Source organism: Oncorhynchus clarkii, chromosome 31 (assembly GCF_045791955.1).
Source record: "Oncorhynchus clarkii lewisi isolate Uvic-CL-2024 chromosome 31, UVic_Ocla_1.0, whole genome shotgun sequence".
Lineage (NCBI taxonomy): Eukaryota > Metazoa > Chordata > Actinopteri > Salmoniformes > Salmonidae > Oncorhynchus > Oncorhynchus clarkii.
In genome coordinates, this window is record NC_092177.1 from 28,529,739 (window position 1) to 28,556,763 (window position 27,025).

General features: G+C 44.0%; 2 protein-coding genes across 2 annotated transcripts in view; both read right to left on the minus strand.

Moving 5' to 3' along the window:
- LOC139390895 (aryl-hydrocarbon-interacting protein-like 1) overlaps positions 1-11,594 on the minus strand; it is a 32,789-nt gene extending 21,195 nt beyond the window's left edge. The window contains exon 1 of the mRNA XM_071138283.1: positions 11,514-11,594. Within this exon, the coding sequence (XP_070994384.1) occupies positions 11,514-11,594 (81 nt within the window). The remainder of the gene's footprint in view (positions 1-11,513) is intronic.
- A 1,528-nt stretch (positions 11,595-13,122) lies between these two features.
- LOC139391218 (transcription initiation factor TFIID subunit 7-like) lies at positions 13,123-26,891 on the minus strand. Its single transcript, XM_071138837.1, has 12 exons — positions 26,747-26,891; positions 26,474-26,550; positions 26,092-26,170; positions 25,501-25,634; positions 25,028-25,148; positions 24,823-24,881; positions 24,300-24,372; positions 23,656-23,769; positions 20,704-20,904; positions 14,657-14,769; positions 13,936-13,995; positions 13,123-13,442 (listed from the first exon to the last, which is right to left on the minus strand). The coding sequence occupies exons 1-12, from the start codon at positions 26,784-26,786 to the stop codon at positions 13,398-13,400; spliced, it is 1,116 nt and encodes a 371-aa protein (XP_070994938.1). The 5' UTR covers positions 26,787-26,891; the 3' UTR covers positions 13,123-13,397.
- Between the last annotated feature and the right edge of the window lie 134 nt (positions 26,892-27,025).

Here is a 27,025-nt window from a genome sequence, read left to right on the forward strand (position 1 = left end):
GTACCCCTCCACAGACTCAGTACTGCTATTCCCTGTTTATACTCTAGCCATGTTATTACCTCGTACTCCTCCACATCGACTTAGTACTGCTACTCCCTGTTTATACTCTAGCCATGTTATTACCTCGTACCCATCCACAGACTCAGTACTGCTACTCCCTGTTTATACTCTAGCCATGTTATTACCTCGTACCCATCCACATCGACTCAGTACTGCTACTCCCTGTTTATACTCTAGCCTTGTTATTACCTCGTACCCATCCACATCGACTCAGTACTGCTACTCCCTGTTTATACTCTAGCCATGTTATTACCTCGTACCCATCCACAGACTCAGTACTGCTACTCCCTGTTTATACTCTAGCCATGTTATTACCTCGTACCCCTCCACATCGACTCAGTACTGCTACTCCCTGTTTATACTCTAGCCATGTTATTACCTCGTACCCCTCCACAGACTCAGTACTGCTACTCCCTGTTTATACTCTAGCCATGTTATTACCTCGTACCCCTCCACATCGACTCAGTACTGCTACTCCCTGTTTATACTCTAGCCATGTTATTACCTCGTACCCATCCATAGACTCAGTACTGCTACTCCCTGTTTATACTGTAGCCATGTTATTACCTCGTACCCCTCCACATCGACTCAGTACTGCTACTCCCTGTTTATACTCTAGCCATGTTATTACCTCGTACCCATCCACAGACTCAGTACTGCTACTCCCTGTTTATACTCTAGCCATGTTATTACCTCGTACCCCTCCACATCGACTCAGTACTGCTACTCCCTGTTTATACTCTAGCCATGTTATTACCTCGTACCCATCCACATCGACTCAGTACTGCTACTCCCTGTTTATACTCTAGCCATGTTATTACCTCGTACCCCTCCACAGACTCAGTACTGCTACTCCCTGTTTATACTCTAGCCATGTTATTACCTCGTACCCCTCCACATCGACTCAGTACTGCTACTCCCTGTTTATACTCTAGCCATGTTATTACCTCGTACCCATCCACAGACTCAGTACTGCTACTCCCTGTTTATACTGTAGCCATGTTATTACCTCGTACCCCTCCACATCGACTCAGTACTGCTACTCCCTGTTTATACTCTAGCCATGTTATTACCTCGTACCCATCCACAGACTCAGTACTGCTACTCCCTGTTTATACTCTAGCCATGTTATTACCTCGTACCCCTCCACAGACTCAGTACTGCTACTCCCTGTTTATACTCTAGCCATGTTATTACCTCGTACCCCTCCACATCGACTCAGTACTGCTACTCCCTGTTTATACTCTAGCCATGTTATTACCTCGTACCCATCCACAGACTCAGTACTGCTACTCCCTGTTTATACTCTAGCCATGTTATTACCTCGTACCCCTCCACATCGACTCAGTACTGCTACTCCCTGTTTATACTCTAGCCATGTTATTACCTCGTACCCCTCCACAGACTCAGTACTGCTACTCCCTGTTTATACTCTAGCCATGTTATTACCTCGTACCCATCCACATCGACTCAGTACTGCTACTCCCTGTTTATACTCTAGCCTTGTTATTACCTCGTACCCATCCACATCGACTCAGTACTGCTACTCCCTGTTTATACTCTAGCCATGTTATTACCTCGTACCCATCCACAGACTCAGTACTGCTACTCCCTGTTTATACTCTAGCCATGTTATTACCTCGTACCCCTCCACATCGACTCAGTACTGCTACTCCCTGTTTATACTCTAGCCATGTTATTACCTCGTACCCATCCACATCGACTCAGTACTGCTACTCCCTGTTTATACTCTAGCCATGTTATTACCTCGTACCCCTCCACAGACTCAGTACTGCTACTCCCTGTTTATACTCTAGCCATGTTATTACCTCGTACCCCTCCACATCGACTCAGTACTGCTACTCCCTGTTTATACTCTAGCCATGTTATTACCTCGTACCCATCCATAGACTCAGTACTGCTACTCCCTGTTTATACTGTAGCCATGTTATTACCTCGTACCCCTCCACATCGACTCAGTACTGCTACTCCCTGTTTATACTCTAGCCATGTTATTACCTCGTACCCATCCACAGACTCAGTACTGCTACTCCCTGTTTATACTCTAGCCATGTTATTACCTCGTACCCCTCCACATCGACTCAGTACTGCTACTCCCTGTTTATACTCTAGCCATGTTATTACCTCGTACCCATCCACATCGACTCAGTACTGCTACTCCCTGTTTATACTCTAGCCATGTTATTACCTCGTACCCCTCCACAGACTCAGTACTGCTACTCCCTGTTTATACTCTAGCCATGTTATTACCTCGTACCCCTCCACATCGACTCAGTACTGCTACTCCCTGTTTATACTCTAGCCATGTTATTACCTCGTACCCATCCACAGACTCAGTACTGCTACTCCCTGTTTATACTGTAGCCATGTTATTACCTCGTACCCCTCCACATCGACTCAGTACTGCTACTCCCTGTTTATACTCTAGCCATGTTATTACCTCGTACCCATCCACAGACTCAGTACTGCTACTCCCTGTTTATACTCTAGCCATGTTATTACCTCGTACCCCTCCACAGACTCAGTACTGCTACTCCCTGTTTATACTCTAGCCATGTTATTACCTCGTACCCCTCCACATCGACTCAGTACTGCTACTCCCTGTTTATACTCTAGCCATGTTATTACCTCGTACCCATCCACAGACTCAGTACTGCTACTCCCTGTTTATACTCTAGCCATGTTATTACCTCGTACCCCTCCACATCGACTCAGTACTGCTACTCCCTGTTTATACTCTAGCCATGTTATTACCTCGTACCCATCCACAGACTCAGTACTGCTACTCCCTGTTTATACTCTAGCCATGTTATTACCTCGTACCCCTCCACATCGACTCAGTACTGCTACTCCCTGTTTATACTCTAGCCATGTTATTACCTCGTACCCCTCCACATCGACTCAGTACTGCTACTCCCTGTTTATACTCTAGCCATGTTATTACCTCGTACCCCTCCACATCGACTCAGTACTGCTACTCCCTGTTTATACTCTAGCCATGTTATTACCTCGTACCTCACCACAGACTCAGTACTGCTACTCCCTGTTTATACTCTAGCCATGTTATTACCTCGTACCCCTCCACATCGACTCAGTACTGCTACTCCCTGTTTATACTCTAGCCATGTTATTACCTCGTACCCATCCACATCGACTCAGTACTGCTACTCCCTGTTTATACTCTAGCCATGTTATTACCTCGTACCCATCCACATCGACTCAGTACTGCTACTCCCTGTTTATACTCTAGCCATGTTATTACCTCGTACCCCTCCACAGACTCAGTACTGCTACTCCCTGTTTACACTCTAGCCATGTTATTACCTCGTACCCCTCCACATCGACTCAGTACTGCTACTCCCTGTTTATACTCTAGCCATGTTATTACCTCGTACCCATCCACAGACTCAGTACTGCTACTCCCTGTTCATACTCTAGCCATGTTATTACCTCGTACCCATCCACAGACTCAGTACTGCTACTCCCTGTTTATACTCTAGCCATGTTATTACCTCGTACCCCTCCACATCGACTCAGTACTGCTACTCCCTGTTTATACTCTAGCCATGTTATTACCTCGTACCCATCCACAGACTCAGTACTGCTACTCCCTGTTTATACTCTAGCCATGTTATTACCTCGTACCCCTCCACAGACTCAGTACTGCTACTCCCTGTTTATACTCTAGCCATGTTATTACCTCGTACTCCTCCACATCGACTTAGTACTGCTACTCCCTGTTTATACTCTAGCCATGTTATTACCTCGTACCCATCCACAGACTCAGTACTGCTACTCCCTGTTTATACTCTAGCCATGTTATTACCTCGTACCCATCCACATCGACTCAGTACTGCTACTCCCTGTTTATACTCTAGCCATGTTATTACCTCGTACCCATCCACATCGACTCAGTACTGCTACTCCCTGTTTATACTCTAGCCATGTTATTACCTCGTACCCATCCACAGACTCAGTACTGCTACTCCCTGTTTATACTCTAGCCATGTTATTACCTCGTACCCCTCCACATCGACTCAGTACTGCTACTCCCTGTTTATACTCTAGCCATGTTATTACCTCGTACCCATCCACATCGACTCAGTACTGCTACTCCCTGTTTATACTCTAGCCATGTTATTACCTCGTACCCCTCCACAGACTCAGTACTGCTACTCCCTGTTTATACTCTAGCCATGTTATTACCTCGTACCCCTCCACATCGACTCAGTACTGCTACTCCCTGTTTATACTCTAGCCATGTTATTACCTCGTACCCATCCACAGACTCAGTACTGCTACTCCCTGTTTATACTGTAGCCATGTTATTACCTCGTACCCCTCCACATCGACTCAGTACTGCTACTCCCTGTTTATACTCTAGCCATGTTATTACCTCGTACCCATCCACAGACTCAGTACTGCTACTCCCTGTTTATACTCTAGCCATGTTATTACCTCGTACCCCTCCACATCGACTCAGTACTGCTACTCCCTGTTTATACTCTAGCCATGTTATTACCTCGTACCCATCCACATCGACTCAGTACTGCTACTCCCTGTTTATACTCTAGCCATGTTATTACCTCGTACCCCTCCACAGACTCAGTACTGCTACTCCCTGTTTATACTCTAGCCATGTTATTACCTCGTACCCCTCCACATCGACTCAGTACTGCTACTCCCTGTTTATACTCTAGCCATGTTATTACCTCGTACCCATCCACAGACTCAGTACTGCTACTCCCTGTTTATACTGTAGCCATGTTATTACCTCGTACCCCTCCACATCGACTCAGTACTGCTACTCCCTGTTTATACTCTAGCCATGTTATTACCTCGTACCCATCCACAGACTCAGTACTGCTACTCCCTGTTTATACTCTAGCCATGTTATTACCTCGTACCCCTCCACATCGACTCAGTACTGCTACTCCCTGTTTATACTCTAGCCATGTTATTACCTCGTACCCCTCCACATCGACTCAGTACTGCTACTCCCTGTTTATACTCTAGCCATGTTATTACCTCGTACCCATCCACAGACTCAGTACTGCTACTCCCTGTTTATACTCTAGCCATGTTATTACCTCGTACCCCTCCACATCGACTCAGTACTGCTACTCCCTGTTTATACTCTAGCCATGTTATTACCTCGTACCCCTCCACATCGACTCAGTACTGCTACTCCCTGTTTATACTCTAGCCATGTTATTACCTCGTACCCCTCCACATCGACTCAGTACTGCTACTCCCTGTTTATACTCTAGCCATGTTATTACCTCGTACCCATCCACAGACTCAGTACTGCTACTCCCTGTTTATACTGTAGCCATGTTATTACCTCGTACCCCTCCACATCGACTCAGTACTGCTACTCCCTGTTTATACTCTAGCCATGTTATTACCTCGTACCCATCCACAGACTCAGTACTGCTACTCCCTGTTTATACTCTAGCCATGTTATTACCTCGTACCCCTCCACATCGACTCAGTACTGCTACTCCCTGTTTATACTCTAGCCATGTTATTACCTCGTACCCATCCACATCGACTCAGTACTGCTACTCCCTGTTTATACTCTAGCCATGTTATTACCTCGTACCCCTCCACAGACTCAGTACTGCTACTCCCTGTTTATACTCTAGCCATGTTATTACCTCGTACCCCTCCACATCGACTCAGTACTGCTACTCCCTGTTTATACTCTAGCCATGTTATTACCTCGTACCCATCCACAGACTCAGTACTGCTACTCCCTGTTTATACTAGCCATGTTATTACCTCGTACCCCTCCACATCGACTCAGTACTGCTACTCCCTGTTTATACTCTAGCCATGTTATTACCTCGTACCCATCCACATCGACTCAGTACTGCTACTCCCTGTTTATACTCTAGCCATGTTATTACCTCGTACCCTCTCCACATCGACTCAGTACTGCTACTCCCTGTTTATACTCTAGCCATGTTATTACCTCGTACCCCTCCACATCGACTCAGTACTGCTACTCCCTGTTTATACTCTAGCCATGTTATTACCTCGTACCCCTCCACATCGACTCAGTACTGCTACTCCCTGTTTATACTCTAGCCATGTTATTACCTCGTACCCCTCCACATCGACTCAGTACTGCTACTCCCTGTTTATACTCTAGCCATGTTATTACCTCGTACCCATCCACATCGACTCAGTACTGCTACTCCCTGTTTATACTCTAGCCATGTTATTACCTCGTACCCCTCCACATCGACTCAGTACTGCTACTCCCTGTTTATACTCTAGCCATGTTATTACCTCGTACCCATCCACAGACTCAGTACTGCTACTCCCTGTTTATACTCTAGCCATGTTATTACCTCGTACCCCTCCACATCGACTCAGTACTGCTACTCCCTGTTTATACTCTAGCCATGTTATTACCTCGTACCCATCCACAGACTCAGTACTGCTACTCCCTGTTTATACTCTAGCCATGTTATTACCTCGTACCCCTCCACATCGACTCAGTACTGCTACTCCCTGTTTATACTCTAGCCATGTTATTACCTCGTACCCATCCACATCGACTCAGTACTGCTACTCCCTGTTTATACTCTAGCCATGTTATTACCTCGTACCCATCCACAGACTCAGTACTGCTACTCCCTGTTTATACTCTAGCCATGTTATTACCTCGTACCCCTCCACATCGACTCAGTACTGCTACTCCCTGTTTATACTCTAGCCATGTTATTACCTCGTACCCATCCACAGACTCAGTACTGCTACTCCCTGTTTATACTGTAGCCATGTTATTACCTCGTACCCCTCCACATCGACTCAGTACTGCTACTCCCTGTTTATACTCTAGCCATGTTATTACCTCGTACCCATCCACAGACTCAGTACTGCTACTCCCTGTTTATACTCTAGCCATGTTATTACCTCGTACCCCATCCACATCGACTCAGTACTGCTACTCCCTGTTTATACTCTAGCCATGTTATTACCTCGTACCCCTCCACATCGACTCAGTACTGCTACTCCCTGTTTATACTCTAGCCATGTTATTACCTCGTACCCATCCACATCGACTCAGTACTGCTACTCCCTGTTTATACTCTAGCCATGTTATTACCTCGTACCCCTCCACATCGACTCAGTACTGCTACTCCCTGTTTATACTCTAGCCATGTTATTACCTCGTACCCATCCACATCGACTCAGTACTGACTCAGTACTGCTACTCCCTGTTTATACTCTAGCCATGTTATTACCTCGTACCCATCCACATCGACTCAGTACTGCTACTCCCTGTTTATACTCTAGCCATGTTATTACCTCGTACCCTCTCCACATCGACTCAGTACTGCTACTCCCTGTTTATACTCTAGCCATGTTATTACCTCGTACCCCTCCACATCAGACTCAGTACTGCTACTCCCTGTTGCTATACTCTAGCCATGTTATTACCTCGTACCCATCCACAGACTCAGTACTGCTACTCCCTGTTTATACTCTAGCCATGTTATTACCTCGTACCCCTCCACATCGACTCAGTACTGCTACTCCCTGTTTATACTCTAGCCATGTTATTACCTCGTACCCATCCACATCGACTCAGTACTGCTACTCCCTGTTTATACTCTAGCCATGTTATTACCTCGTACCCCTCCACAGACTCAGTACTGCTACTCCCTGTTTATACTCTAGCCATGTTATTACCTCGTACCCCTCCACATCGACTCAGTACTGCTACTCCCTGTTTATACTCTAGCCATGTTATTACCTCGTACCCATCCACAGACTCAGTACTGCTACTCCCTGTTTATACTCTAGCCATGTTATTACCTCGTACCCCTCCACATCGACTCAGTACTGCTACTCCCTGTTTATACTCTAGCCATGTTATTACCTCGTACCCATCCACATCGACTCAGTACTGCTACTCCCTGTTTATACTCTAGCCATGTTATTACCTCGTACCCCTCCACAGACTCAGTACTGCTACTCCCTGTTTATACTCTAGCCATGTTATTACCTCGTACCCCTCCACATCGACTCAGTACTGCTACTCCCTGTTTATACTCTAGCCATGTTATTACCTCGTACCCCTCCACATCGACTCAGTACTGCTACTCCCTGTTTATACTCTAGCCATGTTATTACCTCGTACCCATCCACATCGACTCAGTACTGCTACTCCCTGTTTATACTCTAGCCATGTTATTACCTCGTACCCCTCCACATCGACTCAGTACTGCTACTCCCTGTTTATACTCTAGCCATGTTATTACCTCGTACCCATCCACATCGACTCAGTACTGCTACTCCCTGTTTATACTCTAGCCATGTTATTACCTCGTACCCATCCACATCGACTCAGTACTGCTACTCCCTGTTTATACTCTAGCCATGTTATTACCTCGTACCCCTCCACAGACTCAGTACTGCTACTCCCTGTTTATACTCTAGCCATGTTATTACCTCGTACCCCTCCACATCGACTCAGTACTGCTACTCCCTGTTTATACTCTAGCCATGTTATTACCTCGTACCCATCCACAGACTCAGTACTGCTACTCCCTGTTTATACTCTAGCCATGTTATTACCTCGTACCCCTCCACAGACTCAGTACTGCTACTCCCTGTTTATACTCTAGCCATGTTATTACCTCGTACCCCTCCACATCGACTCAGTACTGCTACTCCCTGTTTATACTCTAGCCATGTTATTACCTCGTACCCATCCACAGACTCAGTACTGCTACTCCCTGTTTATACTCTAGCCATGTTATTACCTCGTACCCCTCCACATCGACTCAGTACTGCTACTCCCTGTTTATACTCTAGCCATGTTATTACCTCGTACCCATCCACATCGACTCAGTACTGCTACTCCCTGTTTATACTCTAGCCATGTTATTACCTCGTACCCATCCACACCCCTCCACAGACTCAGTACTGCTACTCCCTGTTTATACTCTAGCCATGTTATTACCTCGTACCCCTCCACATCGACTCAGTACTGCTACTCCCTGTTTATACTCTAGCCATGTTATTACCTCGTACCCATCCACAGACTCAGTACTGCTACTCCCTGTTTATACTCTAGCCATGTTATTACCTCGTACCCATCCACATCGACTCAGTACTGCTACTCCCTGTTTATACTCTAGCCATGTTATTACCTCGTACCCATCCACAGACTCAGTACTGCTACTCCCTGTTTATACTCTAGCCATGTTATTACCTCGTCCACATCGACCCCTCCCTGTTTATACTCTAGCCATGTTATTACGTATCCACGACTCAGTACTGCTACTCCCTGTTTATACTCTAGCCATGTTATTACCTCGTACCCATCCACATCGACTCAGTACTGCTACTCCCTGTTTATACTCTAGCCATGTTATTACCTCGTACCCCTCCACAGACTCAGTACTGCTACTCCCTGTTTATACTCTAGCCATGTTATTACCTCGTACCCCTCCACATCGACTCAGTACTGCTACTCCCTGTTTATACTCTAGCCATGTTATTACCTCGTACCCATCCACATCGACTCAGTACTGCTACTCCCTGTTTATACTCTAGCCATGTTATTACCTCGTACCCCTCCACAGACTCAGTACTGCTACTCCCTGTTTATACTCTAGCCATGTTATTACCTCGTACCCCTCCACATCGACTCAGTACTGCTACTCCCTGTTTATACTCTAGCCATGTTATTACCTCGTACCCATCCACAGACTCAGTACTGCTACTCCCTGTTTATACTGTAGCCATGTTATTACCTCGTACCCCTCCACATCGACTCAGTACTGCTACTCCCTGTTTATACTCTAGCCATGTTATTACCTCGTACCCATCCACAGACTCAGTACTGCTACTCCCTGTTTATACTCTAGCCATGTTATTACCTCGTACCCCATCCACAGACTCAGTACTGCTACTCCCTGTTTATACTCTAGCCATGTTATTACCTCGTACCCCTCCACATCGACTCAGTACTGCTACTCCCTGTTTATACTCTAGCCATGTTATTACCTCGTACCCCTCCACAGACTCAGTACTGCTACTCCCTGTTTATACTCTAGCCATGTTATTACCTCGTACCCCTCCACATCGACTCAGTACTGCTACTCCCTGTTTATACTCTAGCCATGTTATTACCTCGTACCCCTCCACAGACTCAGTACTGCTACTCCCTGTTTATACTCTAGCCATGTTATTACCTCGTACCCATCCACAGACTCAGTACTGCTACTCCCTGTTTATACTCTAGCCATGTTATTACCTCGTACCCATCCACAGACTCAGTACTGCTACTCCCTGTTTATACTCTAGCCATGTTATTACCTCGTACCCATCCACATCGACTCAGTACTGCTACTCCCTGTTTATACTCTAGCCATGTTATTACCTCGTACCCATCCAGACTCAGTACTGCTACTCCCTGTTTATACTCTAGCCATGTTATTACCTCGTACCCCTCCACACAGACTCAGTACTGCTACTCCCTGTTTATACTCTAGCCATGTTATTACCTCGTACCCATCCACAGACTCAGTACTGCTACTCCCTGTTTATACTCTAGCCATGTTATTACCTCGTACCCATCCACACAGACTCAGTACTGCTACTCCATGTTTATACTCTAGCCATATTATTACCTCGTACCCCTCCACATCGACTCAGTACTGCTACTCTCTGTTTATACTCTAGCCATGTTATTTTGACTATTTATTTGTTATTCTCTGTGTATTTATTCCTCTTAGTCTTTAACTCTGCATTGTTGGAAAAGGACCCGTAATTAAGCATTTCACTGTTAGTCTACACCTGTTGTTTACGAAGCGCGTGGCAAATAAAATGTGAGTTGACTTGAGACAGGAACACCTTGCCCCTGCTGGTTGCTGAACCAGCGGCCCTAAACGAATAAAACACAATCAATAGCCCCATTTGACTTGCAAACGCTTCCTACTCTTTGTTTCTCCAGATGGAGAGAGAAATAGAGAAATTGAGGCGCACAAAAAATATTTCTTTGTTTCAGTTTTTAACAAGAGCATGTAGGTGGCCACCGGAGGCTGCTTCATCTGCATGAGAATGAGGAGAGGAGCAGATTCCTCCCCCATCCCAGTGAACACTAATTACCAGAAAATTGAAAGTCCCTGAGTCTTCTGACTCTGACCTCTGTTTCACCTCGGGTCGGGGAAAGTGTGTGTGTCTGTGCATTTGTGCCAGTCAAGGTACGTTGTGTGTGTGTCTGTGCCAGTCAAGGTACGTTGTGTGTGTGTGTCTGTGCCAGTCAAGGTACGTTGTGTGTGTGTCTGTGCCAGTCAAGGTACGTTGTGTGTGTGTTTGTGCCAGTCAAGGTACGTTGTGTGTGTGTCTGTGCCAGTCAAGGTACGTTGTGTGTGTGTATTTGATTGAACAGACGCTGGACTCACAACGGCATCACACCAGAACTCGGCCACCTCTCCGATCCTCATGGAGGTCAGCAGCTTCTCCCACACCTCCATCTTGAACATCTTCCCCACAAAAATCTAGTGCCGGCACTTTGGTTTTATGACTGTCGTCAATCACCCTGCGCTCAAAGTTGTCCCACAGCGTTTAGAGGGAGGGGAGGGGGGGGGGGGATAGAGAGTGGGGATTAGGTGGTAGAAGAGAGCAGAGGAGAGGATGCTGTTGTCATATGTTCCATAACGTTCCACTGTCAACACACACACATACACACACAGTGTCATTTGGGGTGTGTTTATGGACTCTGGCTGACCCTCAACTCAATTCTGTTGAGTTTGAACTGTGTGGAACCGAGTGGGAGGCTCCTCGACAGAATGGGAGCAGCACAGAACACAATTGGGGAACGGGCCAGATATTCATGTTGGCATTGTCCCGGAAAATCTTTGTCATCCTTGGACTTCAGGCCCGGGGCCATATGGCTGGATGTGGTGAGGTGTCTGTGTGTGGTTAGGGACGTCATCAGCCATAGATCAGTACCACAAAGCCTGTGCACGAACACACTGGTCCGCGACTGTTCAAACCCCACAGATGCCAATACGCTGTGTAGCAATTGCGTTGACCAAATGTTTGTGGTGTGTTACGCTCAGATACAGAATATTTTAATTGCTTGCATGAATTATTCAACAGAGTCTAATTGAGGTAGGCAGAGAGATACAATGCTCTCTAAAAATATGAATCAGTCTGTGAAGTATTAATTACTACACAATGCTAATTATACATTGCATCGTTTCCTCCACACATTAAACCCTAGGCATATCTAGGGTTCAGCGTTTTCTGAAATGGCAACCGATTCCGTACGGTATATACGATGCTACTGTTGACCAGAGCACTATATGCTGGCCCTAATCAAAAGTATTGCCCTATAAGGAATCGATGCATTCACGAATGCAGGGTGTTACCTTGGTCCCAGGCGTTAAACATGGCATGTGGCCAGTCCCTCCAGCCAGAACGTTCTTCTTGGCTGTTCAGTAGGTACATCTCCTCCATTTCGGGACCAAACCTCCTTTTCTGTAAACTGTCAGAAGGTATAAAGGTGTATTTCATACCATGGGGCTACACTGCAGGCTCTGGGAGAAAGGCAGTGGAGCGTGTGCCACTTCCCAGTGTGTGTCTTTCTCCTCTCACTCTCCTGCTCTCCCTAATTAGCCTAGTGAGGCGGGATTGTTTGTGTTGGCGTCCTGCTGCAGCCCGGGGCATCCCTCCTGCTCTCTTGACAGATGGCTGGATTACCAGAGTTGATGAGATGGCCATTTTAATCTGAGCGTGCTAATCCCCCCCCCCCCCCCCCCCCCCAATCCTCAAAATAGTCCCCTGTAAGAAGTCAGAGGCGGGTGACCAGAGGAACATGTGAGGGTGAGGTAGAGAGAGATGTGGAAGACTGTGGAGTGGAAGAAAATCTTTCTAGAAGTTAGAAGGGTAATCAGAGAGGATATAGGAGACGACTGTCCAGTCAACAGGGTTGATGACTTAGTATGTAATAGGTATGGTCACTCAGATGAAGTAAGACACTAGAAAATGTCAAACACAGACACACGATTGAATGGTAAAACAAAGTGTTTATTCATACAGAGTAGCAGACAGACAACCCTCATTCTATAATCCTACTATCATGACATCCCAGAATTAAAGTAGGAACAATAGAAAATAAAAATGAATCATGATGTCTGGAGGCTAAAGGGAAACTGTATAATGGAATGACACAGCATGTCACTGAGGAGGGCTGTCAGAGGTGGCAGATGCTTCTTCGCTCTTCCCCCATGGTTCTCACTGCGCCTATTTGACACTTGGCTGCCCCCTGCTGGTCACTTGGGTCACTTTTCGATCAGCGAGTCCAGCTGCTCCTGAAGCGAGGCCAGCTGTTGGAACAGAGAAACGGAGCAGAGATCGGTTGATGCCGAATGCCAGGCTGTAATTGGTAGGCTAAGTGGATGATTAACACATCTTCCAACATTATTCATTTGTCAATACAAACAGCAAACCAAGCTGATGTGAAGACAGACAAGTTGAAACAGATACTCAGATTGGTGTTAGGAGTTCTTGACAATCCAAATTAAGATTGAGTAAACCAATTGGCTTGGATGTTGGCTATAAAGACCACCCGTATCCTTCTAAAAGTGGGATGTGTAGGGATGTTCAGTCACTAGAGGAAAACAACAGCAGTTCTTACAAACAAACATGTTTCGGTTAGTTTGTCGCTCTTATTCAAGCAGCGTAGTTGCACCTTTACAGCAAATGCTGCTTGATACCAAAGACAATAATTCATTACATTTATAACTCATAACCAAACAAGAGGTCATAAACTGATGCAGTTTTAAAATATCCTTTCCCGTCTTCCTCAGACAACGTTACCTGCTCCATCTCTCTCTCCTCCTGGTGGATAATTTCATTAAGCAGAGCCTGAAAGCGGTTCTGCAGAAAGAAGAGGGGGAGGAAAAACAAAATAAGGGTTCAGTCCTTAGACAGTTCCCTTCGCTTGTTTTGATGTTTGAAATTTCAGCGTGCTGCCGTTTCCTAGCGAGCGTCTCTTCCATCTGACAGAAAGGCCATTTGGAATGCCAGTCAGACAACCGTGACCTTTTCCTGTGGCTGTGATAATAACGGTGAAAGATAGATCACAGCCAGGCCCGGCCAGCCGAGCACAGAGCTGAAACGACATGGTAAAAAAATAAATCTGTCCCCACCCGTGTCCCACACGTTGTAAATCTGTCCCCGAAGAGCAGTTAGCGGAACAATGATTTTTTAATGCTCCCCCCCCCCCTCCCCAAAGGGCTGATGGTGGAAATGTAATATTTATGCCTTCTTTATGCGGTCTGAGTTTGGGAAGTTTTACACTCAGTCGCTTAGAGGGGTTATATTCCACATAAAGACTTCTCCCTCCAAGGTTGCCTCGGTGTGTGTCTGTGTGTGTGAGAGTGAGAGAGAGTGTGTGTGTTTGAGTGAAAGTGTGAATATGAGCCTGCTACTAAGACTTGTTTTTGAAGGCCTTATTTATGAATCAGCCTTTGTGGTCGTCTCAGTCTGCTGAATGAATCAAACGTAATGTCAAAAGTTGTGTGCGTCTATAATTCACCTTCAGGGCCTGGTTCTCCACCTTCATGATGAGGTCCTCCTGTTGTTTCTTGCGGGCGCGCGTCTCCTTCAGCTTGGCCTTCACACCGTCTATCTGCATCTGGTACTCCATCACTACAGGAACAGACAGAGGACCATTCCCATCTTCCGTCACAAAACACACAGTCTACTTAATATCTCCATAGTATCAAGTGTATTCCTCTGCTCGTCTCCACTCTTTAAAAAGGAATAACTCACACTAAAAAGGAGAGCTTTTTTGAATGTTCTTCATTCGTCCCAAAATGTTCAAGTTACAATTTGCATTTTGAAAGTCCTATATCTTGAACTTGATTGCTGACATGCAAAACATGTCGGGACCGTATCAATAGTGGACTAATGAAGAAGTAGAAAAAACACAGAAAGATAGCTCTTCCTTTAACCTACATTAGAGTGAAAACAATACGCTGGCGCCTACCACGAGACATGCATCAATTTAAGATACATAGGAAGCAGGGAAAGGAAAACCTGAAAGGAGGCAACTCGTATGGAGATTCAACCAACTGACTCTTCCACACACAGCCAAGACCAGCCATTTGCTACAGGCCCAAATGAAAAAAAAACAAACAGGGCTTCCTCTCTTTGACCTGCACTGATCAGAATACACAGAGGACAAGCTTCCTTCTTCCAACTCTTTAATTTGAGTGTGAATGATGGAAAAGGAGACATTGAGAAGCGGCCACCCAGGGCTTTTACTTGCGTCATCGTTAAACGCACTAAAACAACATATTGAAGATTAGCATGCTCATCCCCAGAATATCTTGACGTGTCTATTTTCTAAGGATAAAGCTAAGCACATGAACAACTTCATAGTTATGAACACTACAACGATATGGAAGAAAATGTTACTTATTCCACAAGAACCAATAACACTCCCTAAAACACTTGGTCATAGGAAATAGATTTATTTCCATTACAGAATTAAAAAAGTGGAGTGACCAATGTACACTACCGTTCAGAAGTATGGGGTCACTTCGAAATGTCCTTGTTTTTGGAAAAAAAAAACATTTTTTGCCCATTTAAATAACATCAAATTGTTCAGAAATAGAGTGTAAACATTGTTAATGTTTTAAATGACTATTGTAGGTTGAAACGGCTGTTTTTGAACGGAATATCTACATAGGCGTACAAAGGCCCATTATCAGCAACCATCACTCCTGTGTTCCAATGGCACATTGTGTTAGCTAATACAAGTATATCATGTTAAAATGCTAATTGATCATTAGAAAACCCTTTTGCAATTATGTTAGCACAGCTGAAAACTGTTGTTCTGATTAAAGAAGCAATAAAACTGACCTTCTTTAGACTAGTTGAGTATCTGGAGCATCAGCATTTGTGGGTTCGATTACAGGCTCAAAATGGCCAGAAACTAAGAACTTTCTTCTGAAACTCGTCAGTCTATTCTTGGTCTGAGAAACGAAGGCTATTCCATGCGAGAAATTGCCAAGAAACTGAAGATTTCATACAACGCTGTGTAATACTCCCTTCACAGCACAGAGCAAACTGGCTCTAACCAGAATAGAAAGAGGAGTGGGAGGCCCTGGTGCACAACTGAGCAAGAGGACAAGTACATTAGTGTCTAGTTTGAGAAATGGATGCCTCACAAGTCCTCAACTGGCAGCTTCATTAAATAGTATCCGCAAAACACCAGTCTCAATGTCAACAGTGAAGAGGCGACTCCGGAATGCTGGCCTTCTATGCAGATAAAACACAGACATTGGACAGAGGAACTCTGCCTAGAAGGACAGGATCCTGGAGTCACCTCTTCACTGTTGACGTTGAGACTGGTGTTTTGTGGGTACTATTTAATGAAGCTGCCAGTTGAGGACTTGTCAGCCATTTCCAGCTACAATAGTAATTTACAACATTAACAGTGTCTACACTGTATTTCTGATCAAGGACAATTATTATTATTATTATTATTATTATTATTTAAACAAGGACATTTCTAAGTGACCCCAAACTGTTGAACGGTAGTGTAAATATTTTCAAACATGCAACTTAAATGTTTCATATCAAGAAATGTCCATTTGAAATCTGTTGGACATCAGGGTAATTTTGAAGAAACCCTATCTGAGTAAGAAAATGATATTCATATGAGAGTTAAGATATAAAAAAATATATAAACTATTGGAACCAAGACTTAAAAAATAACTGATATTGGCACAGGATGGAGGGACTGTTGGAACTAACGAAATTCCAGGTAATGAAAATCTACGCTCAATCCAGCACAAACTAATGTTTAGAAATGACTATACAAGAGACAGAAACCACCAATTCTACAGCACAAAGGCAGAGTCATGACTTAAGTGTAAAACGAACCATGACTAAATAATGCACGCCTTCTGGGAATTATGGGCGGAGTTAGAACGTTGGCTGTCAGTAGTATTACAATGTACATTAACTTTTAATCCGTCTGTCTGCATATTTCAAGACATGGCATATGGGGGTGTAGTGAGAAACCTGCTGACTTAGACAATACTTTTCTCATATATCATCTTGAAAAAAGCATATTCTTAATTGGAAATCAACCAATCCTCCATCGTCCAAATGCTTTATTATTTAAATGTTAAGTGCGTGGGCAACAGAGAGGAACAAGATGGTGCAGTTTGAGGCCATGTGGCGGAGAGTGATACGGGCGCTGGAGACTGGGCTGTGGGCCTGGATGATAGAGTGGATGTTGGCGTGCCTCTGTATGTGGATGTTTTGTATACAATATATACAGTGGGGCAAAAAAGTATTTAGTCAGCCACCAATTGTGCAAGTTCTCCCACTTAAAAAGATGAGAGAGGCCTGTTTCATCATAGGTACACTTCAACTATGACAAACAAAATGAGAAAAGAAAATCCAGAAAATCACATTGTAGGATTTTTAATGAATTTATTTGCAAATGATGGTGGAAAATAAGTATTTGGTCAATAACAAAAGTTTCTCAATACTTTGTTATATACCCTTTGTTGGCATTAACAGAGGTTAAACGTTTTCTGTAAGTCTTCACAAGGTTTTCACACACTGTTGCTGGTATTTTGGCCCATTCATCCATGCAGATCTCCTCTAGAGCAGTGATGTTTTGGGGCTGTTGCTGGGCAACACAGACTTTCAACTCCCTCCAAAGATTTTCTATGGGGTTGAGATCTGGAGACTGGCTAGGCCACTCCTGGACCTTGAAATGCTTCTTACGAAGCCACTCCTTCGTTGCCCGGGTGGTGTGTTTGGGATCATTGTCATGCTGAAAGACCCAGCCACGTTTCAACTTCAATGCCCTTGCTGATGGAAGGAGGTTTTCACTCAAAATCTCACGATACATGGCCCCATTCATTCTTTCCTTTACACGGATCAGTCGTCCTGGTCCCTTTGCAGAAAAACAGTCCCAAAGCATGATGTTTCCACCCCCATGCTTCACAGTAGGTATGGTGTTCTTTGGATGCAACTCAGCATTCTTTGTCCTCCAAACACAACGAGTTGAGTTTTTACCAAAAAGTTATATTTTGGTTTCATCTGACCATATGACATTCTCCCAATCTTCTTCTGGATCATCCAAATGCTCTCTAGTAAACTTCAGACGGGCCTGGACATGTACTGGCTTAAGCAGGGGGACACGTCTGGCACTGCAGGATTTGAGTCCCTGGCGGCGTAGTGTGTTACTGATGGTAGGCTTTGTTACTTTGGTCCCAGCTCTCTGCAGGTCATTGACTAGGTCCCCCCGTGTGGTTCTGAGATTTTTGCTCACCGTTCTTGTGATCATTTTGCCCTCTCGGGGTGAGATCTTGTTTGGAGCCCCAGATCGAGGGAGATTATCAGTGGTTTTGTATGTCTTCCATTTCCTAATAATTGCTCCCACAGTTGATTTCTTCAAACCAAGCTGCTTACCTACTGCAGATTCAGTCTTCCCAGCCAGGTGCAGGTCTACAATTTAATTTCTGATGTCCTTTGACAGCTCTTTGGTCTTGGCCATAGTGGAGTTTGGAGTGTGACTGTTTGAGGTTGTGGACAGGTGTCTTTTATACTGATAACAAGTTCAAACAGTTTAATACAGATAACGAGTGGAGGACAGAGGAGCCTCTTAAAGAAGAAGTTACAGGTCTGTGAGAGCCAGAAATCTTGCTTGTTTGTAGGTGACCAAATACTTATTTTCCATCATAATTTGCAAATATATTCATAAAAAATCCTACAATGTGATTTTCTGGATTTTTTTCCCTCATTTTGTCTGTCATATTTGAAGTGTACCTATGATGAAAATTACAGGCCTCTCATCTTTTTAAGTGGGAGAACTTGCACAACTGGCAAAATACTTTTTTGCCCCACTGTATACTGAACAAAAAATATGAATGCAACATGCAAAAATGTCAAAGGTTTTCCTGAGTTATAGTTCATGAGGAAATCAGTCAATTGAAATAAATTCATTAGGCCCTAATCTATGGATTTCACATGAATGGGAATACAGATATGCATCTGTTGGTCACAGATACCTTGGGCCTCATGATCTCGTCACGGTATCTCGGTGCATTCAAATTGTAGTCAATAAAATGCAATCGTGTTTGTTGTGCGTAGCTTACGCCTGCCTGCCCATACCAAAACCCCACCACCACGGGGCACTCTGTTCACAACGTTGACATCAGCAATCTGCTCGCCTACATACAGATGGCATTGTGTTGTGTGACAAAACGGCACATTTTAGAATGCCATTTTTTTTGTTCCTAGCACAAAGTTACTTGTGTAATGATCATGCTGTTTAATCAGCTTCTTGATATACCACACTTGTCAGTTGGATGGATTATCTTGGCAAAGGAGAAATTCTCACTAACAGGAAGATTTTTTTAGAAATACGATTTTTGTGCATGTGGAACATTTCTGGGATGTTTTATTTCAGCTCATAAAATATGGGACCAACACTTTACATGTTGCGTTTAGATTTTTGTTCAGGATATTAAAAAAAAGATGAAACGTTGTGAGACTATTGAGATGGCACAGTGGTCTAAGGTGGTATAAGGCACTGCATCTCAGTGCTAGAGGCGTCACTACAGACCCTGATTTGATCTTTGGGTTTTAAAGTGTGCAATAGGCCAATTTAAAGTGATCATAAGACCAGGCTAAGTGACTGAGGTGAATGTTAGCTGTCTGCTCGATAGAAATAGAAGGAATAGAACAGACTGCTCTCATTCTCTGGTCCACAGGGGCTCGTATTACTAAGGAACAGCGGTCATGTGGCTTCCATTCAATTCAATCAAAACCTAATGCACAATGAGCCACCGTCTTAGCTAACATCATCCCACACAGTCAGTATGGATTGGAAACCCTTTTCAGATGCCATGGTCCTCATTACAAGCACTACGTGTCGACGGCCACAGCCAGACTTTGAAAGATGCAGCCCTACAAGAGTCTGTCGGGAGAGCTGCAGGACGGGGGTGCAGTGTTGGCTGTGTGACAGACGGTTCCATGTAAGCCAGTGAGCTGTCACAGAAAGCACAGTGGCTGAACCAGCCCCAGGAGGAGAGAGCGAGTACCTGTCCGTCTTCTGAATGGGGATATAACTGAAGATGAAGGGATAGGGGGGAGGGAGGGAGATGTCTCTCTGACCTAGAAAACTCAGCTTCATTCCAACTCAAGCTCACTTGTGTAGGGTATTTCCGTCGTACGTTTTGACATGGGGACAATGAGAGTGTTTCATGTGATTTGAGGCCCTCTTATTGTCTGTCCGTACTCTGTGCTTCTGTTCTGCTATTACAGCCACATCTCCCCGCTCCTCCTCTCCCCACATTGGCTGCTATTCCAATACTGTAGACAAGCGCCATGTTTATACCAATTACAAAACAATCACACTTCACTTATAATAAATAGAAATAACAATGTTATTGCAAAGGAACATGTTGTGCCAACATGGGGACGGTGTGCCAATCTCTTAATATCTATGACTTCAACCCCCCAATCGCCCCGGCGATGAAAAACAAACTCGCCCACTCTCCGTTGCCCTTCTTTCTCTTTCCACCACCCCTCTTCTCCCTCCGGCCTCACCTATCTGGTTGTTCCTGTCTGCCTCGTCCCGAGCACCGTCTGATGACTCGTTGAGTTTGTCTTGGAGCTGTCTAACCAGGTCTTCCTCCATGTCCATGATGTTCAGGTCCTCGTCCTCATGACGAAGGTCCCCCTCGTCCTCCTCATCATCGCTGCTGCTGCTGATGTCATTGAAGATCTCCCTCAGCTCGTCACGTTGGGCTGGAAGAAAACATTGATTTTCACATTGTCAAATAAAATATCTAAACAAATAATAATAATAATAATTCAGTCTTCTTACTGTGACCACTCCTCACCAACAAAACACAGTCCTCCCTTTAGGACAGTTTTAGAAACACCAAGGCAGCTTTTCCCAAACTAGGGGTCTGGACCCCATGTGCGGTCACCTAATTTGAAAATGGGACCGCGGCAAAAAAAAATATTCAAAAAATTCAAAATAGATAAATTCGCACTTTGTTCATAAAACCGGGAAAACGTCAGTAACCTCCGGTAAGCTGCTAGATGTGGCTGTAATAAACAGAGTATTCTGTTTTCTACCTACAAATATGTGTCTATCTTTTGAATGGTTTAAAGGAGCAATACGCAGTAGCTACTGTACATACATTTTAAACCTATAAATGAATGAATGATATGTACACAGTGATTCTTGAAGAATATACCTTATAAATGCCTCATTAGCGCAACTGTCATACTCCATGAGAAACCAAAATACAAGCTTGTTTAACACCAATGCCTGTAAACAAAGTAAATGTAAACAAACACTCACAACATGATCAAGCTATCATTTTGATATCACAGATGGCCAGTCTTTGCAACCATACCTATGTCTATGAATTTGAGAGTGGTTCCATTAATCCAGAGCACACTATCGTTTCAACTGCTGATTGCCGCTGTCATGACGTTGCCCTCTTTGGGTACAGCAAACCCATCTCCCTCTCCCTGCCTCCTTCAACTAGGCTGCTGTGGTCAGAGAGAGGTCATAAATTCCTGAGAAGACCCTGCCTCATGGACACACAGTATAAGAGACTGAGTGAATTTTCATAGAGAACAAAGGAATTTCTTCCACCTCTCAGAACTTGAGGTCCGAACAACATTTATGTTCCCATGAGGCTCATGGCAGACGGTGTGGCCACATTGCCATAACGCTGTTTATATAATAGCCTCAGATATGAGGTTTACATCTAATTGTTGTATAAGATGAATGAGTGAGTATGATGCTGTTTGTAAAATTGTGTGATGTGATTTTGGACTGTTTAATGAAGGAAACTCCAATTCCCTTTTGAATTTAACTAAATCGGAGGACCGCCCCTGAGCCCAGTTAGGGTCAGGCATCCTGGGACAGCCCTTTTCTGCAATTCCGAATAAAACCCAACTTTGAGAAATTATCACCAGACCATGTTTCTCTCAATCACGGGAGAACAAAGGTTGTAGACCATTGCTGAATCCATACCACATACCACGTGGTTAAACTCTTAGACTATCGATACTGACAGAATAAGAACAAGTCTTTGATATTAATTACTAGTCTGCAGCTAGGAATTAGGTATCATTGAACGCGAAGAACAACAACCGCCGAAACATCCATTCTACAACAACATGAATGAATGTCACTCTGAACTACCCACTTTAACCACGACAGAGAGAGAGAGACGGACAATTCTACAAAAGAAAACTTTTCAACAGAGATTAAGACGACACACTGAGCGTAAATATATATATTGATTGCAATTGTTCCCGAATGAGTGAGCGTTCATGGATTAGCATTTCAATTTTTATAATTATCACTCTGTAGTGACTTCTCAGCTGACTCCCCTTTTGTACAACAAGCCGCCAGTCCGGTTTAGCCCACTAGGGCACATTCCCCTGTCATTTCTTGTTACCATTTTTACTTTGTTTGTTTAGGCATTTCTATTAATTACTTAGTTAGTAATAATTAAATGATTTAAGGCAATTGATGTATGGATGACTCCTAGTGAAGACTGTGTTCGTGCAGATAACCAACAATTTACGACGTTTGGAATGAGACTAACGTGAGGTAAAGTCAATAATTAATTAATCAGAAGACTATTTGTTCAGATGTAAAATATCTGAAAAGTTATTTTAGGAAATGATAACTTTGTAATCTGAATATTTTCCTTGGTGCCCCGACTTCCTAGTTAATTACAGTTACATGATTAATCAGTCTAATCGTGTAATAGTAATTACAGAGAATCTTTGATGAAACTATGTCTTCAATTTAATGATAGTAAAGACGCGACACGGCTTTAAGCTACAAAATATTGACTCAAGACATTTCAGCTTTCCCTTTTTTATTAATTTGTTTCAAAAATGTCAAAAAATTATTCCACTTTGACATTATGGGGTATTGTGTGTAGGCCAGTGACACAAAATTGTAAATTGAATCCATTTTAAATTCAGGCTGTGACCAACAAAAAAAAAATGGAAAAAGTCAAGGGTGTGAATACTTTCTGAGGGAACTGTATGTCTGTTGCAGAGACGAGAGCGCGAGTAAAACAAGTTTGAATCAGTCAGGGAAATAAGTGCTGAAAACATGTTGGCTCACTATTTAAAAAATGGAGAACAAGCTATAGCAGCGTTTCCCAAACTAGGGGTCGCGAGAGAAACGTAAAAAAATTGCGATACCTAAATAGGGTTGTGGGCCAAAACAGGGAAACCCTGGGAAACCCTGCACTAGGGCCTACTGTACTACTGTACTGCATTGGAGCAGTGAAAGGCTATGTGGCATACTGTATGTTCTAACTTCTGTGTGGGTGCGATGGCCCTAAGGTGGTAGGAGCCTGTAATATCAGTTATGGCTCTCATTCCAAACATAATACATGTATTCAATATGTGGACTAAGTTAACTGAGAGTCACTCTGCACGGAACCTTCACATCTGCTAAATGATCATATTATAGTATTACTACATTTTGCCCACTTCCATGGTGCTTACCTGAGGAACCATGCCCCATCTTGTGTCCCGATGTCCCAGGTGATGAGTCCAGGTTGGCCAGAGAGCCGTGGTTGTCTGCCTCCTTGGTCTCATCCTCAGCTATCACCTCCCAGCCTGAACGCCAAGTTAGGGAAACGGTGTACACCAAACACTACCTCACTGCTTTCATTAAGTTATGTCACATTCCAGCTACTCACAACTGGCTTCCCTATGGGCCTACAAGGACATATTAACATGTACCACCGCCCATTGAAATCTACACTAAGGGAGATGCACTCCGATGTTAATGCTGTCCCATGTTCTGTGCTCGCCCCCCCCCCCCACCAGGTAAGTTGACCGAGAACACATTCTCATTTACATCAACGCCCTGGGGAATGGTTCCTCCTGCTTTATCATTTCATCACGGTGCTTATTGACGAAGGTGTTGGTGTGCAGGTCTCACATTAACACGTTAGCAGGAGTCAGTTCAAGTGAGGCCCAGCAGAGTAGGGCCCCCGCTGGTCAACAGCTATTGGATGTGTTGTGTGTCATTTACAGTGCATGTATAAAAGGGTACCGCAATACCTGGTGACGGTTTGGTGCAGCGTTAGAGACAGTGTGTGTGTGTGTGCGCGTTTGCCCCAGTGAGTGAGCTAAAAGGATACGGACACTAACGGCCTCTGCGTCCGTGCTCAGTAATCTCTTCACCTCCTTCTCCACGTCGGGAGACTCGATGTACTGCAGAGGAAATCAGGTTAGACTTACTTCATGCCTCCAGACTACCCACCCACCCCCACACCCACACACACCCCTAGCGAATGGCTGGCCATGTGCCAGCAAACACATTAGCGATTAAGAACAGCGAGCCAAACCGATATGGTGTTGCACCTTAAAGAAGATTTATTCAAAAGACAAAGTAGGAATCTTTCCTCTCACTCGCTCTCTGTCACTTGGATCAAAGCAGAGAGTTAGATTGCTCTCTTGCAAACCTTTGGGGCAAATGAAGATGGAAGGCCTTTATTTTTTATGTAAATCTTAGTTTTTACATCCGCTGCAGTTCGTCTTTTATGAAATGTAAATGTGTTGTTTGAATTAAGGGCCTGGGACGAGAACCTGACATCATCTGAAGAAAATATTCACAAGATGAGGGGGAGAGAGAGCTCTAGGGGAAACACAAGATGTCAGTACCTTCTTTTTTGCCGTCTTCCTGAATCTTCTCTTCCTTGTGTTCTTTAGAGGACAGGTGACTGGAGACCAAAACATCATGATTTAAAGTTAACAGAACCGTCAGAAAGGAAACTTGCAGATTGGCTGAGGCTTGAAGATAAGTCTCTGCGGGCTGCAAAGTGCTACTCAGCATATTTCAATACAGAGGGGATATAGTTCTACTTACTGCCATGGTTCCACACAAACTTCTTGTCCTTGTCTTTGTCCTTCTTCTTCTTGGGGTCCACAGTACCGGTAGGTTCCTCTAAGGGAGGATAGAGGTCTCCATCCAACGTGCACACCAGCATCTACCCCACACAGAACAGGGTCAAAGAGCAATGAATAAATCGACCTTATAGAATGCTTGAAAATATATAAACCAACACTATGTGAGGTCATTATCAATCATCCCTGGTTCTAATCCCTGAGCCGACTAGGTGAAAAATCTCTCGGCGTGCCCTTGAGCAAGGCACTGAACCCTTATTGCTCCTGTAAGTTGCTCTGGATAAGAGCGTGTGTTAAATGACTGAAATGTCATACAGAAACAGGGCATTCTAAACCTTAGAGCAGACACTGCAGCCATTGACAACTGGTCTGGAGACTTCATACACCATTCTACTCCTATATGGTGCTTGTATGAGAGCATCCTTCCTGTCCTACCTGACAGACGTCAGCAGTCTTATAGAAGGTCTTCTTGTCCACTGTTTTCAGAGACTCCAGGATGCAGGGCAGATCCACCAGTTTACACGCCAAAGGTACACGATCCACTCTTACGATGCCATGACGACCATCAGCTGCAGAACATCATATGATGTCATTTCACACATAGAAAAATTATTTGACTACTGGTCACCTATCACAGGTTTACTTGAATGTCCGTTGTTATTATCCTACTTCTATGATTTCATCCTTATATTGGCAATAGGTGCTTTCTTGGGAAGGAATGGCCATTCTGTAATGTGATGCTGGTATAACTGCTTCTGAACCAAAAAAGGTTAAATGAGCACCAGGGTTAAACAAGGTTCTCTCTCTACTTTAATTTCAAGTTGCTTCATTAGCATGATTAATGAGGCCAATTTACCTTATCCTTGATTTGAATTATGCAAATGACAAAGCCTAACTTTCTACATTACAGAGTGTGACCAACGTCCTTTGCGGCAGATGGTAATATTGTGAGTGAACAGTTAAGACCATTCCATGAAAACAACAAGGTACACTTGAACTAACAAGACATGAATGCTCAATACCTACCGTGCAGTTCAATGGTGAGTCTGTCTTTGAGGTTCATGCTGCTAGACTGGGCAATACATCTCACTGTTGAGGCATATTCCTTTGACAGAGATCATGCAGTCAAGATATACATCAATCTCGAAACAGTTTATGCCATGTCAAGTATGATTTCCTTTATTTCAAGATATGGGTGCACAGAAAGGTACAATACAGGCAAACGAGTGTTTGAGTCTCAGGTTCAATTATGGTTGGCAATTATTAATCAATCATGGTGACATTCATTCTGTAGCTAAGTTGGTTAAAAAATAGCATCATTTTGAATTTGAGATACATGGCTATTTTTTTTTTAAATGCACAAAACCAAAAATGCTCTCATCCCATTGTATTCCATGTGTTTCCTTACCGTAGGCAGCCGCAGGACAAATTGACTCTCCAGCTCATGGGGTGCATCATCTTTGTTTTTCGAACCGACCTTCCCCACTGCAAATCAGTGCATAATAACATATTAATAGTCATATTTTGTAGGTTTGATTATCTAGCTAGCTAGCTGGTTAGTTAGCTGGTTAGTTAGCTAGCTGGCTAGTTAGCTGTCTGGTTGAGTTTCTATTCACGTTAACGTTACGCTAGCTTCACCGAAGACGGGCGATCTCCTATTCCACATGTTAACAAAACGTACCTTTTATTTTGGAGGTCGATTTGGTCTTTTTGTTCTGCATGGTGACTACTTGAAATGAAAAATAAAGAGCCTTGTCGATGCACACACAGCTAGAAACAACACAGCAAACCGGAAGACTCTTCTTTGATTACGTTTGACCTAATTCAATGGACTATTCCGCCACCTACTGGTCAGAATGGGAGCAGGACGGTAGTAATATCTCTTTCGGAAAAATATTGCTGTCAGTGCAGTGTAACTGCAGCACACACAGTGCAGTATAACGCCTCGATCACAACGACA